The sequence below is a fragment of the Bubalus bubalis genome, chromosome 12 (assembly GCF_019923935.1).
Source record: "Bubalus bubalis isolate 160015118507 breed Murrah chromosome 12, NDDB_SH_1, whole genome shotgun sequence".
Taxonomy (NCBI): domain Eukaryota; kingdom Metazoa; phylum Chordata; class Mammalia; order Artiodactyla; family Bovidae; genus Bubalus; species Bubalus bubalis.
The window spans coordinates 9,990,231-10,005,697 of NC_059168.1; the positions used below are offsets into that span (position 1 = coordinate 9,990,231).

Genomic DNA, 15,467 nt, shown 5'->3' on the forward strand with positions numbered 1-15,467 from the left:
GGATATCATCATTCCTTAAGCCATAAATTTCCCCTTTTGCCAAAGTCAATTTAAGTCAGGTTTTCTAAAAGAATGTTGAGTAATTTTTCATAGCCCAGCAGTTCTAACCTGGGCTCTCTAAAGCTATAGCCTGGTATTTCTCTGGCTCTAGCTTTGAAGGAACCATTCTCTCTCTCTGTCTCTCTTGTTCTCCCCAGTAAATTCCTAAGTCCCAGGAATTCCTCATCTGTGGTCAGCAAATTAATCCTCTGCCATTTCCTTCTGTCCCACAGAGCTGGGGGTGGTGGTGAGGGGCCCCTTTTTCTGCAGAAGCTGAGAATCCTAACCCTGTCTCAGCTACCCAGCAAAGCAGCAGAGAGCCTATCTTAGGTAACAGATATCCTCACCCTCTAAGGCAGTCAAGGTCTGGGTCCAGGGAACTGAAGGTCGCTGGTGCCCCATCCAAGGGCACAAAGGTGCTGCATCCTACCCTTTTTCATAGCTCCGCTTAGGGGGCGCTTGTCTCGTGCCAGGCACTCATGCTCGTCGTATGTAATCCTCATAACGACCTGAGGAGTGCGGTAATTACTGTATCCTCACTGCACAAGTGAGAAAGCTGAAGCTCAAGAAGTTCTCTGACAGTCAAGGATCCACGGTTAGGAACGAATAGAGCAGAGTTACCAGACATGCTTAAGCACTGCTCGGTGAACTGTGGACACTAGGGACGGAGGGGAGCTTAAAGTGGGGAGGGGGACGAAGAAGGGACGTTTGGGGCCGTAGGAAGTTGAAAATCTGAGAAGCTGCTCAGGGGTGAGACGGCGCAGTCCCAGGGCCCCGCGGTGTGACTCGCGGTGATCCCTGGGCCTCGGGGTTTTCCGCGCGCAGGTAGTCCGGCTCGCCGAGGGGGCTCAGCCTTTGGGGCGGGGCTTCTCTAGGCCCGCCCCTCGCCCAGGTGTGGCGCCCGCAACCCCCGCTGCGAGGGGCTGCGAACCCCCTCAGTGCTCCCGAGGTGTAGGCCTGCTTGGAGCCCGGGACTGGCCCGGCCGCCCGGGCCTTTGGCGGGGGCGGGGGCACGGGGGGTGGAGGGAGAGAGTGCCGCGCCCTGCCCGGCCCAGGTGTCGTCTCCGGAGGAGGAGTTTGGGAATCCGGCTGGGGGAGATTCCCAGCCGGACTAGCTGAAGGGCAACAAGGGAAAGAAGCCTAAGGGACAAGGCAGAGCCGGGCGGTGCGGGGAGTGCAGAAGGCAGGCAAAGCCGCGGGACCGCCAGCATGTTCTCCCGAAACCACCGGAGCCGGGTCACCGTGGCCAGGGGCTCTGCCCTGGAGATGGAGTTCAAACGCGGCCGCTTCCGACTCAGCCTCTTAAGCGACCCGCCAGAGGTGAGAGACCCGTGTCCCTGCCTTCCCCTCCCCCGGCTCCCGCAGTTCGGGCCGCCCGGGCCTCCCGCCCCGCCCGCGCGCGCCGAGGGGCGGAGACGCGGTGGGTCGGGTACAGACCAGAGGTTGTTGACTTGAAAAGTCAGGCGCGGACCGTCTGCACGTTAGTCCAACCGTGTCACCCCAGACATTCTCTAACCCAGTGGGATGGTTTGCCTCCGCCTGTTAAAACTTCAGTTTAAGGAGCCCTAGGCTCGATTCCTAACATGCGCCTTACGGCAGCACTTCGGGGCATCCTGGAGATGTGCAACTAGCCGGGCTCTAACAAGACTCCTGGCCTGGGTGCCCGCTCCTTCCCTGGCCTCCAGCCGCATCCCACAGCCCGTCTCTACCGTCTGGGACAGCCTCCGTCGTCAGTCCTGACTTCTCGGCCTCCTTTGCTGAAACTCTACGCAACTGCTCCTCTGTGGCTGGGGGAATCGGAAATGAGGAGTTCCCGATTAACGATTTGGGATTATTTCCCACACTCAAGCTTTCAGCCTCCTTTTCTGTGGCCTAAGAGGAGTACAGCCTCTACAGTTCCCTCCCTGGCCCACTACTTTGCCCAGGTCTGAGCCCTACTTGTAATTCCTTAAAGAGGCTCAGGAGAGGCTGAAAGATGTGGGGGCCGAGCCAGGACTGAGAGGGCCAGTAGCGACAGCAGAGGCTGTCCCCCAGGTCAGTTCTCCTTCGCTGCTGGTCCTGGAAAGGGTTAAGTGAGGGGGCCTTCCTCACTCCTCCCGGATTCCAGTCCTGGCTTCTGCACTTTACCCCACAGCCTGCCCAGAACAAAGGCTCTTTCACACCCATGTCCCACAGTCCCAGGCCTTCTCTAACTCAGAAGCTAGTGGGCCTGGGAGACAGGGCCTCTATCGAGTCCCGCATAAGCAACGCCGCGTGGGGCCAGCGTGAGGGAGTGAGGGGCGAGGCCCAGGGACCAGGAGGAGGGGCCTGTGAGCTGGAGCCGCCCCCGGGATAAGCCCGGCCTTTTGGGGGCCATCGCGGAGGAACCGGGGTGGAGCCGCTGGGCCCCGGAGCGGAGTGTGACTCCGTGGGCCTGGGGTGGAGCGGGGGCGGTGGTGGCAAAGCTGCAGCTGGCTGGGAATCGGGGCTGGTTTCCTGTCTGGAAGGGAAGGGGCCCGCAGAGGGGAGCGGGGGCAGCGCAGCCAGGCACACCCCTGCCTTTCTCCCTCCCTCTCCTCCCTTCTGCTGGAAAAGCAAGGTAATTGTGAACCCAGGGTGGGGCGGGCTGGATGAAGGTCCCAAGTTGGAAGAGGTGGCCCTGGGGGTTGGGCTGCAATTACCCCTCTGTCCCACTTCCTAGGCTCACTCAATCAAGTCTCCACCTCTATCCCTCTTCTTCCTCAAACTAAGCCCGAACCCTTTCAGAAAGCAACCTCCTGACAATCCCCACGAGTCCACAGAACCTGCATGAAGTGTCCCTTCCCGGCCCCCTTCCAGTTGTGCCTGCCCCTCACACCCTACAGCACACAGATTCTCTGTCCACCAGGCCAGGGTTGTGGGCGGGGGCTGGGGAGGGGCCAGAGTCGGAATGAAAGAGCCTTTTTCTTCCACAGCTGGGAGAACAGCTGCCACCAAAGCAAGACTGGACACTCTGTGCCCAGAGCCCCTTCTGCAGCTGGCCTCCTCCGGGTACCCTGCTCATCCTCACCTCGCTTTCCTTTGCTCCCATGCCTGGCTCCATCAGGGCCCTGGAACAGCGGTAGGCAAGCCAGAGGGGTCTAATTGGAGCACGAGAGGGACAGGGGCTGCCTCTGCCCTCTGACCAAGAACTGCCCACCTCTTTCAAGACGAGGAGAGCAGCGGGAGAGGAATTGTGGGGCAGCGTGGGGCTTGCTTGCCACCCCTCTGAGGGGTCAGCAAGGGAAGGGGAGCCCAGGGGGCACAGAGATGCAGGACAGATTGCACATCCTGGAGGACCTGAATATGCTCTACATCCGGCAGATGGCGCTCAGCCTGGAGGTAACGCCCCCACCCCTGGAGTGCACCTCCTCCACAGCATCCCAGCCCCGGTTCTGCGCTGCCCTTTCCGGCTGGGCCTGCTCCAAGTGGGGAGAGGGATGAGGTGGTTCTGTGTGCCCTTCTTTGGGTGCTACTTGTGGACCCAGGTTCAGTTCTACCAGTTAGAGTATTGTGCTGGCAACAGGGTCTTCACCCTTATTTCTGGAAGCTCTGTGGGTTGGTGTGGCAGTGTGTTCCGGGGCTGAGGGCCCCTTTTAGGTGTGGGAAGAAGAGAGTACACTGTGAGCATGGTCTTCAGGAAGGAGACGGTCTTACCAGAGAAGCGGAAGAGGATTCTAGGGCAGGATGTAAGGATTCTGTGGCCCTGAAGATGGCAGGGGGCTGCTTATTCATTTATTTATTCTTAATCACATTTATTGAGCACCTACTATATGCCAGCTGCTTTCTAGATCTTGGGACACCTCAGTGAACAAAACAGGAAAGGTCCACTCTAGGGGACCTAGAAACATGCAAACACATAAATAATCTCACAATAAAATTATGATAAAAACAGGGGTATCATAAACATCAGGTAGGAGAGGCAGCATTAGATGTAGGAGTCAGGGAAGGCCTTTGTGAGCTCTTTGAGCTGTAGCCAGAAGGATGAAGATATGTAAAGTTGGGAGGAAGAGCTTTCCAGACAGAGGGCAGAGTAAGGACCTTAAATGAGGATGATGATGATATGTTTGGGGAAGAAAGAGAGCCAGTGTGGCTAAAACATACTGGTTGGGGTCAAACTGACTGGCGGGGACCAGATTATGCAGGGCTTTGAAGGCCATGACAAGTCATTTAGATTTTACTGTAAGCGTGATATTGGCCCGTGGAGGGTTTTAAGCATGTGGGACAACTCACCTAATGTTTTAATGTGATAGCTGTTGTGTTTGAAAGGAACAGGCTAGGTAGGGGTGGGGGGTGACCACTAGCTAGGAGGTCATTACAGCCTTTGGGGAATGAACCTGGTGGTGAGGAGTAAATGCTCATGGTGAAGATAGGGAGAAAAGGGTGGATTTGAAATGATGGTGGTAGATCTGACAGGGCTTGTTGATGGATTGGATGTGAGGCTGAGGCAAAGAGAGGGCTCCCGGATGATTCTCAGGTGTGTGGCTAAGCAACTGGGCAGTGTAGTCATTTACAGAGATGGGAAAGATAGAGGAAGCTGTGGCAGTGACTGCCTGGGCCAGGCAGAGGGTTGCTGCTGAGGGAGGTCAGAGGCCGGACAGTAAAGAGTCTAGCTCAGAATGGGGATTTATCACATGTTTTTGCACCCTCAACCTGGTCCCCACTCCCTAGATAATGATAGACATTACTAGTTAATCATGGCACTCTTCACCAACAAATCCATGCATGGCCTCACAATCTGTCTCAGCACAACCTTGGCATAAATTATGCAGATTGTGTCTTTCACAAGGGCATTGCATAGTGGCAAGAGTCTTGGCCTAGTTTCAGGCTGGGTGAGGAGGAAACACCTTTATCTAAGTTCTTTGCCTAGCGAGGGTCATCTTTTTCTGATGTGCAGAAAGTTGCCCAAGGTCTCCACTACCTATTGTCTTGGGTCGGCACAGGAGATAAAATCTATTTGCCATCCCTGGTCCTCTGCACTGTTCATGTTACTAGTTACATGTAGCTATTTACATTTAAATTTTAGTTAATTAAAATGAAATAAAATAATTTTCAGTTCCTTAATTACTTTAGCCATATTTCATGTGGTCCATGGCTATTGAGCATTTCCATCATTGTAGGATGATGGAATGATCTTATTGGACATGGCTGGTCTAGGTATTTAAGTATTCAAATTCTGCATCCCTCCCCCTCCAGGTAATTGTTCTTCATAGGAGCCCTGCCCAAGTTCTGGACAGAAAAGGGGGCTTAGATTTCACTTTAATCATCTCTTATTCAGCCATTGGTTGGTTGAGGGTGCTGTGTTCTTTCTCCGGGAGGCTCAGCAGTTCTCCAACCCCCAAGTCATTGATGTTTCAGGGATTAGCAAGAGGGGTAGTTGTGAAAATGTAAATTCAAGGAGATTTTTCTGGAGAAGGCAACTTAAGGTGCAAGTAAGGAGGAGGTGGGAGTGCTGGGCCCAGGTAGAAGTTAGATTTTCCCATTTAATCCTCAAACAGTGCTATGGAGCAGGTGGAATACCCAACTCCCACCCCCTACCCCTACCCCCACCCCCAGAGGTTAAGTTCTCACAGCTAGTTAAGTTCCTAAGCCAGGATTTGAATTTAGCCCTGGTGGAGTTTCTAAAAGGATCATAAGGTGATGAGAAGCAGAGCAGGAAGTTAGAGACAGAAGAGGGTGGGAGGAACTGGAAAGGATGTCCAGAGAGGGCCTAGTATGTGCTGGGGTTTCGGGCCATGACTCATCCTTCTTCAGCCGCTTGGGTCCTGACCCAGTCCAGCTGACATCCAACTGAGGGCTCTTTCCCAGGAGAGCCTGGTGGAAGTACTGCCGGCTTGGGAAGAGAGGGCATATGGGGGGAGGGGGGACATGGAGCTATCCCTGAGGTAGGGAGAGGGGGTGAAGGTCTGGGATCCAGATCCTTTGTCAGAATTCCCAAAATGGTCTGCCCAAAGGATGGGAGGTTTTTAGGGCATTCTCCACTGTGGGGCTGTGGGAGAGTGGATTCAGACCAGAGGGCTGTGGGGGCAGTGGCAGACAGGGTGTCTGGGCCCCTAAGCCAGCTCATCCAGGCTGGATACCATGACTTCTCTGCAGCCCTTTATACCAATGTATTCCAATGTATATACCATCCTCCCTCTGGCAAGCTCCCAGGCCAATAGTCACCTTGGAGAGCACTTGTAACGTGGAGGGGTCTCCTGGTCTCTGGCAGTTCTAGACCCTGGAGCCCTTTCCAGGGTGAGGACAGTGCTCCTGGAGGTACCGTCCCTCTGCCACTAGATCTCTCTGGTTAACGCTGCCGCTGGAGCCTAATGGGGCCAGGTGGACAGAGCGAGTGAGGGGCTGCCTGCGGCTCACTCTCGCGACAGCTGGGAGCTGATATCATCGGCGCTCACTGCAGGCGTGGCGGCTCCCCAGGGTACCTGGTCTTGAGGTTCCCCGGAGGACCAGCCATACTGCCTGTATCGTGCTGCATGTGCAATGGACAGGGCTAGGGAAGAATCCATGAGTGCTGGGGCTGGGACGAAAAGGCAAGTCATGAGAGGGCCTGAGGCTGTTGCGCAGCCCTACCCCCCTCACTTGTTTGGGGTATTTGTGGTAGAAGCTGGATGCAGAATGAGATGGGGGTGGGCAGGCAACAAACCTTAGCAGAGATGGGATCCTGGTGCAGGCAGGCATGGTGGAGGTGGGGACAGCTGTGTAGTCTGAGAGGGCTTTCTGGTGGAGGGGGCACTGTACACGTTGGCCTATTTATAAAGAGTCAGGAAGGGAAACGTGGATAGTGAGGGTGATGAGATGAGGTGAGAGGTGATGAGAGTCTGGCCTAGCCCAAGTAGGGAAGGAAGAATCAGCAGGTAGGTCAGACAAGGCAATTCCTGCAGGCAGTAATTTAGGGTGTTCAGGTCTTGGAGACTTGAAGGCTAGAGTCATCAGGGACGGAAGCAAGGGCACAGAGTGTGAAAGAGAGCTGGTGTGAGGGAGAAGACAGGGTTTTGATGTTGGGCAGTCACATTCACCCTCCTCTTCCAACGCTATGACTCCACTTGGCTTGCTTCTGATTTGTATACACTGTAATAGGGTTAGTCTTCCAGTTGCTCTCTGAAGCCTTCCCCATCACCTCAGCCAGAAACAAATAGGGCCTGTTTCCTGAGTGCATTTGTGCCATGACCTGGCACTTACAGAGCAGCCATTAATGTCTGCATCTCTCACCTCCCAGCTGGATTTCAAATGTGAAGCCTTTGACAGCACAGGGATGCTCTAGTGTTATTACTGAGTGAATGTTACTGGGGCTGAGGTAGCATCATTAAAATAAGTACACACTACTTCCTCCCAGCCCCCACCTCCTTCCAGGTACACCATATGTTGGGCATTTTGCTAAGTGCCTGCTCAGCAACTCGCTCTTGACCTTCTGTTTCACCTGCCTTCCTGTCTGTCTTCACCTCCCGTACTCAGAAGGCCAGCAGGTGGCAGGCTGCAAAATCTGGGGTGTGTACTGCATTCTGTACAGCATGGGTGAACACTAGGTAGTATGCTTCTCCACTGACTCCTTGCCAACTAGATGTCCTCTCTCATCACTTGAGTCTTTGGGGTAACCCAGGATCTACCATCTGTGGCCATTCCCTTTAGGTAGTGGTTCTCAGCCTGGGCTGCACCTCAAGCTCACTTGGGGAATTTTCCCAAAAATGCACATGCCCCACCTGTTAAGAGATTCTTATTCTGCTAATCTGAGGTGGGGCCTGGTGACCTTTTTTTAAAAAATCAGAAGATTTAATTTTTTTAAAAGGTAACACAATTTCCAATAATATGGTAGATTTATAAACTATCATAAGTTGACTTTCCATTCCTGGCTCCCAGCCCCACAACCACGACTATTTTATGTGTATCTGTGGATATGGATATGCATATATAAATATTGTGCCCAAATAGAAGCATGCTGTAATACTGTTCTACTATCTTTTCTCATTTCATATATTTTGAATAGTTTCATTTTTGCATACATGTCTACCTTAATATCTGCAATATTCCATATTCCATGGTATAGATGTACCATAACTTATTCAACCAATGGCCTATTGAAGGACTTTTAATCTTGGTGTTTTAAATTGATGCTGCAATGAATATGGCTCTGCCCACAAGTGTCACTATATTTGTAGAATAAAATCCTAGATGGTGCATAGCTGGATAAAAGGATGTGAATTTGTAGTTTTTACAGATTTTTCCAAATTGTGCTCCAAAGAGGCTGAAAAACTTACACTTCCGAAGGGCATCTGTGTTTTTACAAAGCTTCTCCAGTTATTCCTGGGCAGTTGAAATTGAGACTCAGTCCCTGCCCTTTAGTTGCCTGAAACCTAAGTTCATCAGTTTCTTGTTGACCACAGCCCACTTAGGGACTGAAGGGTGCATCAGCCTGTCCCCGATTGATATTTCCTTCTCTTCCTTATCCCCACTCTGGCTAGGACACAGAGTTGCAAAGAAAGTTAGACCATGAGATCCGGATGAGGGAAGGGGCCTGCAAGCTGCTTGCGGCCTGCTCCCAACGAGAGCAGGCTCTGGAGGCTACCAAGAGCCTGCTGGTGTGCAACAGCCGCATCCTCAACTACATGGGCGAGCTGCAGCGGCGCAAGGAGGCACAGGTGCTGAAGAAGACAGGCCGGCGGTAAGCAAGGGGGAGGCGAGGCTTTATGGGGATAGTGGTGCACTGGATATATGCATGGAGCATGGAGCATGGAGCACTCGAAGACGACTTCCTGATGAAGACTTCCCAGGGACCTAGAAGACGCCTTGATGTTTTATCACCACAGTGTGCTGCCCAGAGGCACACTAGTGAGTTGCTGGGGCCCAGTAAAGCCCGTGTGTCTGGTGAAAGGCTGCTAGTCTGAGGATAGTAATGCAGGAGTGCTAATTTGCTAAGCCATGCCTGTGATCTGACGAGCCTGTTTGGCTTCTGGAAAGCTAATTTTCTCAAAGCCAGTTCACCAAATGGTCAATTTGCTAAATAACCAATTAGTCATTTGTAACATACTGTAACATTTGTAGCATATTGTAACAGACAGTAGCTAATTGTACCTGGGGTTTGCCTCATTTGAGGCAGAAATTGGGAGAAATAATAATAAAAATAATTTAAGTAAAAGCCTGCTGCTGCTGCTAAGTTGCTTCAGTCATGTCCAACTCTGTGCGACCCCATAGATGGCAGCCCACCAGGCTCCCCCGTCCCTGGGATTCTCCAGGCAAGAACACTGGAGTGGGTTGCCATTTCCTTCTCCAAAGCATGAAAGTGAAAAATGAAAGTGAAGTCGCTCAGTCGTGTCCGACTCTCAGCGACCCCATGGACTGCAGCCTACCAGGCTCCTCCATCCATGGGATTTTCCAGGCAAGAGTACTGGAGTGGGGTGCCATTGCCTTCTCTGAAGTAAAAGCCTACCCATTCATATAAATTAGACTGTGTACTAAAAGGACTCAATCTGACAAAACTGTAGTGAAATGGTTGAGGTGATACTCTGGTAAAACTAAAATGTGGGAGAAAATATTTGGCAAATTGATCATTCTGAGAACTGACCATTTTTTTGTAAATTGGTCACTTGGAAAATTGGCTTCTGGCAAAGTAACCTGTTTGACCCCACAAGGCTGAGTGGGGAGAAGGTCCAGGCCCCTCACAGGCATAGTGTCCATTCCAGCTCACACACAAGGAGGTTGCCAGGAGGCCTCTAGAGTTCACCCATGGAGACACCAGGGGAAGGCAGGAACCCCTCAACGGCTGCTCCATAAAGTTAAAGGAAGAGCAAGCAGGCATAGGGACAGCTTCTACTGTGAGTCTGCTGTCTCTTAAGAGGTGGCCGTTGACAAGCTCTGCCTTGCCCAAGTCCCCACACATCCCATACAGTGTGACCTGTGGCACACCCCAAGTCCCTGGCAGCTGAGCGTTGCCATCAGTGCCACGTCATTTAGTTTAAGGCTGTTCCAAGCCTCTAGTTTCATCATGAGGAATTATAAATGAGTATGGAGAAGCTGGCCACCACCTTAGGAAAGGGACACATGCTCAGTGAGTTCTGATGTTAGGCAGGGAAGGGAGGAAGACCGGATGTCCCTCCCGCAGTGGAGGAACTGGGGAACTGGGGGCACTGGGAAAGTTTAGCCAATCTAGCCAGAAGGGTAGAGGGGAAATCAAAGCTGGGGGGGAAGATGGAGAGAGATTTGTGATAAATGGGATACAAATGTCCCCTATTTGGGTTCTTGATTTTCTGACTGACTGAGTACCCTTCGTTATTGAAGTGATGAGATGGTGGAGACAAGTACCCTCCTTTGTTGTTAAAAAGAAAGCCTGCAAACTCCTCCGAAAGGGAGTCTCTCTGTGGGCAACCTGTCTCCTCAAGCCCCACTTCTTCCTGGCAGGAGTCTAGGGAGGTGGTCAGGAAGGGTGCTTGTTGCGGGTGGCCTGAGCTTGTACTGTGTGTGTGAGCTAAGTGCCTCTAGTATTCCCAAGCCCAACAACCTCCTGGGTTCAATGGACAACTCTCCCTAGCAGTCCTTCAGCTCTGCCAATGTCAGCCTGGCAGGGATCTGGCAGCTGAGCCCTGGGCCGGGGAGGGGTCCTAGAGCCTTTGGGAATCAGAGCCAGGGGGAATAGTGTCAAGAGGCCAGGCTAGGATGTTGTGATTTGCCCACAGGCCTTCGGACAGTGGGCCACCCACTGAGCGCTCCCCCTGCCGTGGCCAGATCTGCATTTCTGGTAAGAAGCACAACTACCCCAGCTGCTGGCATTCTTTGCCCAGTGATAAGATTGCCTGTCCTGTCTTGACGTCTGTTCCTCTCCCTCTGCTCCTTAGATCTTCGGATTCCACTCATGTGGAAGGACACAGAATATTTCAAGAACAAAGGCGGTGAGTTCCACACACGTGGGACAGACTTAAGGGAGTGGCCCTGAGATTGGAGGTCCCCTCGGGGGCACATCATTACCGGTTTTGCTCTCGGCCCCCAGACCTGCACCGCTGGGCTGTGTTCCTGCTGCTGCAGATAGGGGAACACATTCAGGACACAGAGATGATCCTGGTGGACAGGACCCTCACAGACATCTCCTTTCAGAACAACGTGCTCTTGTGGGTACCTCATCCCTGTGGCTCCCCGCTTTCTCTACTAGGCTCTAATCATGTAGCTGCAGAGGAGGGGAGGAAGAGAAGGAGCGGGGGAGCTGGGCCTTCCCTGTGGAGCTGTCCTGTACTTGCAGGACATCCATCCTAACTCCACTGCCGCTCCCTGGACTGGCCCAGACTATCCTCCCCTCCTTGCTTCCTCCCATATTCCTACAGTGCCGAGGCAGGGCCAGACTTTGAACTGCGGCTGGAGCTGTATGGGGCCTGTGTGGAAGAGGAGGGGGCCCTGGCTGGAGCCCCCAAGAGGCTTGCCACCAAACTCAGCAGCTCCCTGGGCCGCTCCTCAGGGAGGCGTGTCCGAGCATCGCTGGAGACTGCTGGGGGCTCAGGCAGCAGTCCCATCTTGCTTCCCACCCCGGCTGTGGGGTAAGCACCTATTTTCCTCCCTGGCCCTCAGCTGGCCACAGGTGATCTCTAAGCTGTGTTGAGCATGTGGAGCCTATTTTCCACTGTTGCCAGGACATGCAGACAGATATGAATGAGCAGTGGTCACATACTGGGAGGCACTCTGGCCCACACCTCAGGTACTTCAAACAGCCAACTGAGAAGACCAACAGGAATGCAGGAAGAGCTAGAGTTATATCTACCTTATGTAGATATAACAGAGTGCCCCTGGCTACAGCAGAATAGCCTGGGTGCTGTGGTGTTGCCTACAGGCACCTAGTAGACTCATTGGGTCTCTGAGGAGCAGTTTGAGAACCTTGCAGGTAATGAACAGATTGCTTATTTTGGAGACAGATGCAGATTCAGATTCAAGTTCTACCACCTCAGTTTTATTTTGGTGCAGACTTTTTAACCTCTTTAAGCCTCAAGCTGCCTCGTCTATGAACTAAAGAATGCCACCAACCTCAGGGCTGTTGTGGGAATACAGTGGGATAACGTATTTAAAGCACAGGCCCCAGCACTTAGCGGGAGTACAGTAAATGTTTGTTTCATCCCCTGTGGGGGAGGCAAGCTAGCTTTCTGTGGGGCAGCCTAAACAGTGGGGCAGACCTGCTCAGCTCTTATTGCTCTTGCCACCCAGCATGCCCCTCACTTGGCTGCTGCCCACTTCTCTGTCCTGCAGTGGTCCTCGTTACCACCTCTTGGCTCATACCACGCTCACCCTAGCAGCTGTGCAAGATGGGTTCCGCACACATGACCTCACCCTCGCCACTCCTGGTGAGTATGTGTCTATGTGGGGGACACTGGATGATGAGAAGAGAGGCTGATAGATGGTTCCTTCCCCTTCACATTTCCCACCCTCACCCTGCACTTCTCTCTCCCCCAGAGGAGAGCCCTGCCTGGCTGCCCCTTTACGGTAGCGTGTGTTGCCGCCTGGTGGCTCAGCCTCTCTGCATGACTCAGCCTACTGCAAGTGGTACCCTCAGGGTGCAGGTGAGGGGCCCTGAGGAGTGGAAGGGAAGTGGGAGAAGACAAAGGAGAGCCAGATCACCTAGGGATCAAAGAACCATTGAAAACGTAAGATCTGGTGGAGGAAGGAGGGGCATGGTAAGATGAAAGGAGGGAATGGTAGGAGGGTGGGCAGAAAGGAGTCATTTTTCTGTGGGGGGCTGGGAAGAAGGGTGTTGGGGGTGCGATTCCCCTAGGAAACCTTGAGTCATTTATGCAGCAAGCTGGGGAGCCGCGAGACTGGGTGCAAGTACATGGAGTCCTGAAAGGCACAAACCTCTTCTGTTACCGGCAACCTGAAGACACAGACACCGGGGACGAGCCGCTGTTTACTATCGCAATCAACAAGGTGATGAGTCTCTGGTGGTGAAGCCACCAGGTGCCAGGGTTCGGGAACCTCTCCATCAGGCCCCAGGAGGGTGGGCACAGAGACCTCAGAGAGATCAAAGCTAGCTTCCTGCTCCCAACAGCACCACACCCTGCTTCAGGGCCAGGGATGCCAAGGGACTGTGTTCTCCCCACCAGCATCACGGTAAACGAGTCCCTTCTACTCACCAGCCTCAGCACCTGCCAAGTGTCACACAGGGTTCTATTACCAGTTTAGGACTTTTCATCCTCCTCCCATCTTTCTTCAGATTCCAGTCTGCATCTCTTTTACCCTTTCCTGGTTTTCTCTCCCAGCCCAAGTCCAAGAACTTCTTTGTTTCCTAGCCCTTTTGCTGGCATTCCTGCCAACTTTTATAAAAGTACTGAGGGGCCTTAGTGCTCCTGTTCCTGCCTGCCTCCTCACCTTCCCTGCCTTGCTCAATCCCTCCTTTCCTGTCTCCATCTGCTCCTTTTCCTGACTAAGGATGACTTGTCTCATTCCAGTCCTTTCTTGCCATTTCTTCCCACTCTGATCAGTAGGAGCCAAGTGAGAGGGCTTGGTGAAAGCTCCACAAGTTCCTCCTTCTAAGGGTAGGGATGACCAAGCCTGCCTGATGTCACTGCTGACTTCTGTGACCAAGGTGAAGGTGGAAGCAGATCTTGGATTTCTCCTATAGGAGACTCAAGTCCGTGCAGGGGAGCTGGACCAGGCAGCCAACTGGCCCTTCACCCTGAGCATCAGTAACCGGTATGGGGAGGAAGAGGTGACGCACACTCTTCAGGCAGAGAGTCGGGGAGCCCTGCAGAGCTGGATGGAGGCTCTGTGGCAGCTTTTCTTTGACATGAGTAAGAAGAGGGGTCTGGATTGGGGCTTATTATTTTTACCAAAATAAAATTATTTGATAATTCTTATAATTAAAAATTATATAATATTAAATTATTATAATAATTCTTATAATAATATTTTTGAAATGAGCCTGTTTCAAGAATGTGTAGAAGGGAATGTAGCAGGGGAGAAGGCAGCCCATCCCCATCAATGCTCTCCCCTCAGGTCAGTGGAAGCAGTGCTGTGATGAAATAATGAAAATTGAAACACCTGCTCCTCGGAAACCACCCCAAGTGCTGGCCAAGCAGGGGTCCCTGTACCATGAAATGGGTGAGTGAAAATGCATTGTGGGGTCCTCATGGGCAGTTGCGTTGGGGGCTTCAGGGGAACCCAGATAGTGGAGACAGAGAGAAAGCACACTGTGGGCTAAGGCAGAGCTCTGGGGACCCAAGTCCCACCCACGAGTCCTTTCCCTTCTCCAGCTCTTCTTAAAATCACCTCCACCAAAGTCCAAACAAAACCCTGTAGAACCAGACTCATTTCATGGATTTTTTTCCTAATTTTTTCTTTCCTGTTTCCCTTTCTGCATGTGGATTCCTGTCTGTTCCTCTGACCCTTCTTGCCTGGCAATGCTTTAATTTTCCTCCTCCTTGGTTTCTTCACCTACTTCTGCCTGCTCCCCTCTCACTGTCCGCCCACTGCCCCCATGTGCCACAGTCTAATCAGAGCCTGTGGCTCCTGGGGGCCCATGTGAGGGGCTGCTCCTGCAGGATAATGCAGCCTCAGCGGAGACCCGGGCTCTGCTTTCCTCCTCTTATGGTGACAGGTGATGCTCAGGGCTGAGTAGCTCTGCGGCCCAAGCTCTGACTCCCCTCCCCTCGATCCCTTCCTGATGCCACAGCTATTGAGCCACTGGATGACATCGCAGCAGTGACAGACATCCTGGCCCAGCGGGAGGGTGCGAGGCTGGAGACGCCCCCACCCTGGCTAGCAGTGTTTACAGACCAGCCTGCCTTGCCTGGCCCCTGCTCACCTGCTTCAGTGGCCCCAGCTCCAGCCCGGATCCATTCCTTGCCCTGGGGGAGACCCCGAACATTCTCTCTGGATGCTGTCCCCCCAGACCATTCCCCTGGGGCTTCTCGCTTGGTTGCCCCTCTCCCCCTGCAGCGATCCCCACGATCCAGAGGCCTCTGCAGCAAAGGCCCACCCCACACTTGGCTCCAGTCACCAGTGTGAGAGAGAAAGGTGCTGGCAACAGGATCCGGCCAGAAGAGGGGAAGATCTGTGTGCAGCTGGGCTCGGATTCAGCACTGTTTGCAGCAGACAGACCAGCTTGGCCTCCCCTTCCTCTGCTGGAGTCGGGGTAGGCTGAGAAGGGGTAGCAGAAGCCCCTTTAAGCTGTGGTTGCCACGGTGCTGAGGGACTTGTTCCCAGGTCTGGCTGGGACCCCGTAAACCCTTCCTGGGAGAAAACTGGAACCAACCCTGCCCTACCTCCCTGCATTAACCAGCTTTGAGAATGGCACTGAAGAGCCTTGGGAGGGAACACACCTCCCTTGTGACTTTTACACTGACCATTAAAGTTATTTAACATCACCCTTCACCTGGTTGTTGAGGACAGACTGCCTCTTGACTTGGTCAGGACCCGCCATAGCCCCTTATCCCTGGAGCGATCCTAGGTGACCTAGGTCACACACATCC

At 53.1% G+C, this 15,467-nt stretch overlaps 1 protein-coding gene across 8 annotated transcripts; it reads left to right on the top strand.

Moving 5' to 3' along the window:
- The first annotated feature begins 928 nt into the window (after positions 1–928).
- Positions 929–15,369, top strand: RTKN (rhotekin). Of its 8 annotated transcripts, none has more exons than XM_044925743.2 (13): positions 932–1,359; positions 2,973–3,378; positions 8,493–8,692; positions 10,701–10,762; positions 10,860–10,913; positions 11,012–11,129; positions 11,340–11,549; positions 12,250–12,344; positions 12,454–12,644; positions 12,796–12,924; positions 13,619–13,787; positions 13,993–14,097; positions 14,669–15,369. In XM_044925743.2, exons 2-13 carry the CDS (start codon positions 3,307–3,309, stop codon positions 15,001–15,003), a joined length of 1,740 nt encoding a protein of 579 aa, XP_044781678.1. In that variant the 5' UTR covers positions 932–1,359; positions 2,973–3,306; the 3' UTR covers positions 15,004–15,369. The 8 variants fall into 8 exon arrangements, with proteins under 8 accessions (XP_044781681.1, XP_044781678.1, XP_044781676.1 ...); XM_044925742.2 differs by lacking the exon at positions 932–1,359 and adding an exon at positions 2,122–2,617; XM_044925744.2 differs by lacking the exon at positions 932–1,359 and adding an exon at positions 2,126–2,617 and having other exon boundaries at positions 12,454–12,560.
- Positions 15,370–15,467: the final 98 nt, after the last annotated feature.

Coding starts and splice junctions, on each gene's coding strand:
- RTKN (XM_044925741.2), top strand. CDS start 1,249: ATGTTCTCCCGAAACCACCGGAGCCGGGTCACCGTGGCCAGGGGCTCT. Junction 1,360..8,492: donor TCTTAAGCGACCCGCCAGAG/GTGAGAGACCCG, acceptor CACTCTGGCTAG/GACACAGAGTTGCAAAGAAA. Junction 12,345..12,453: donor CCTCACCCTCGCCACTCCTG/GTGAGTATGTGT, acceptor TCTCTCCCCCAG/AGGAGAGCCCTGCCTGGCTG.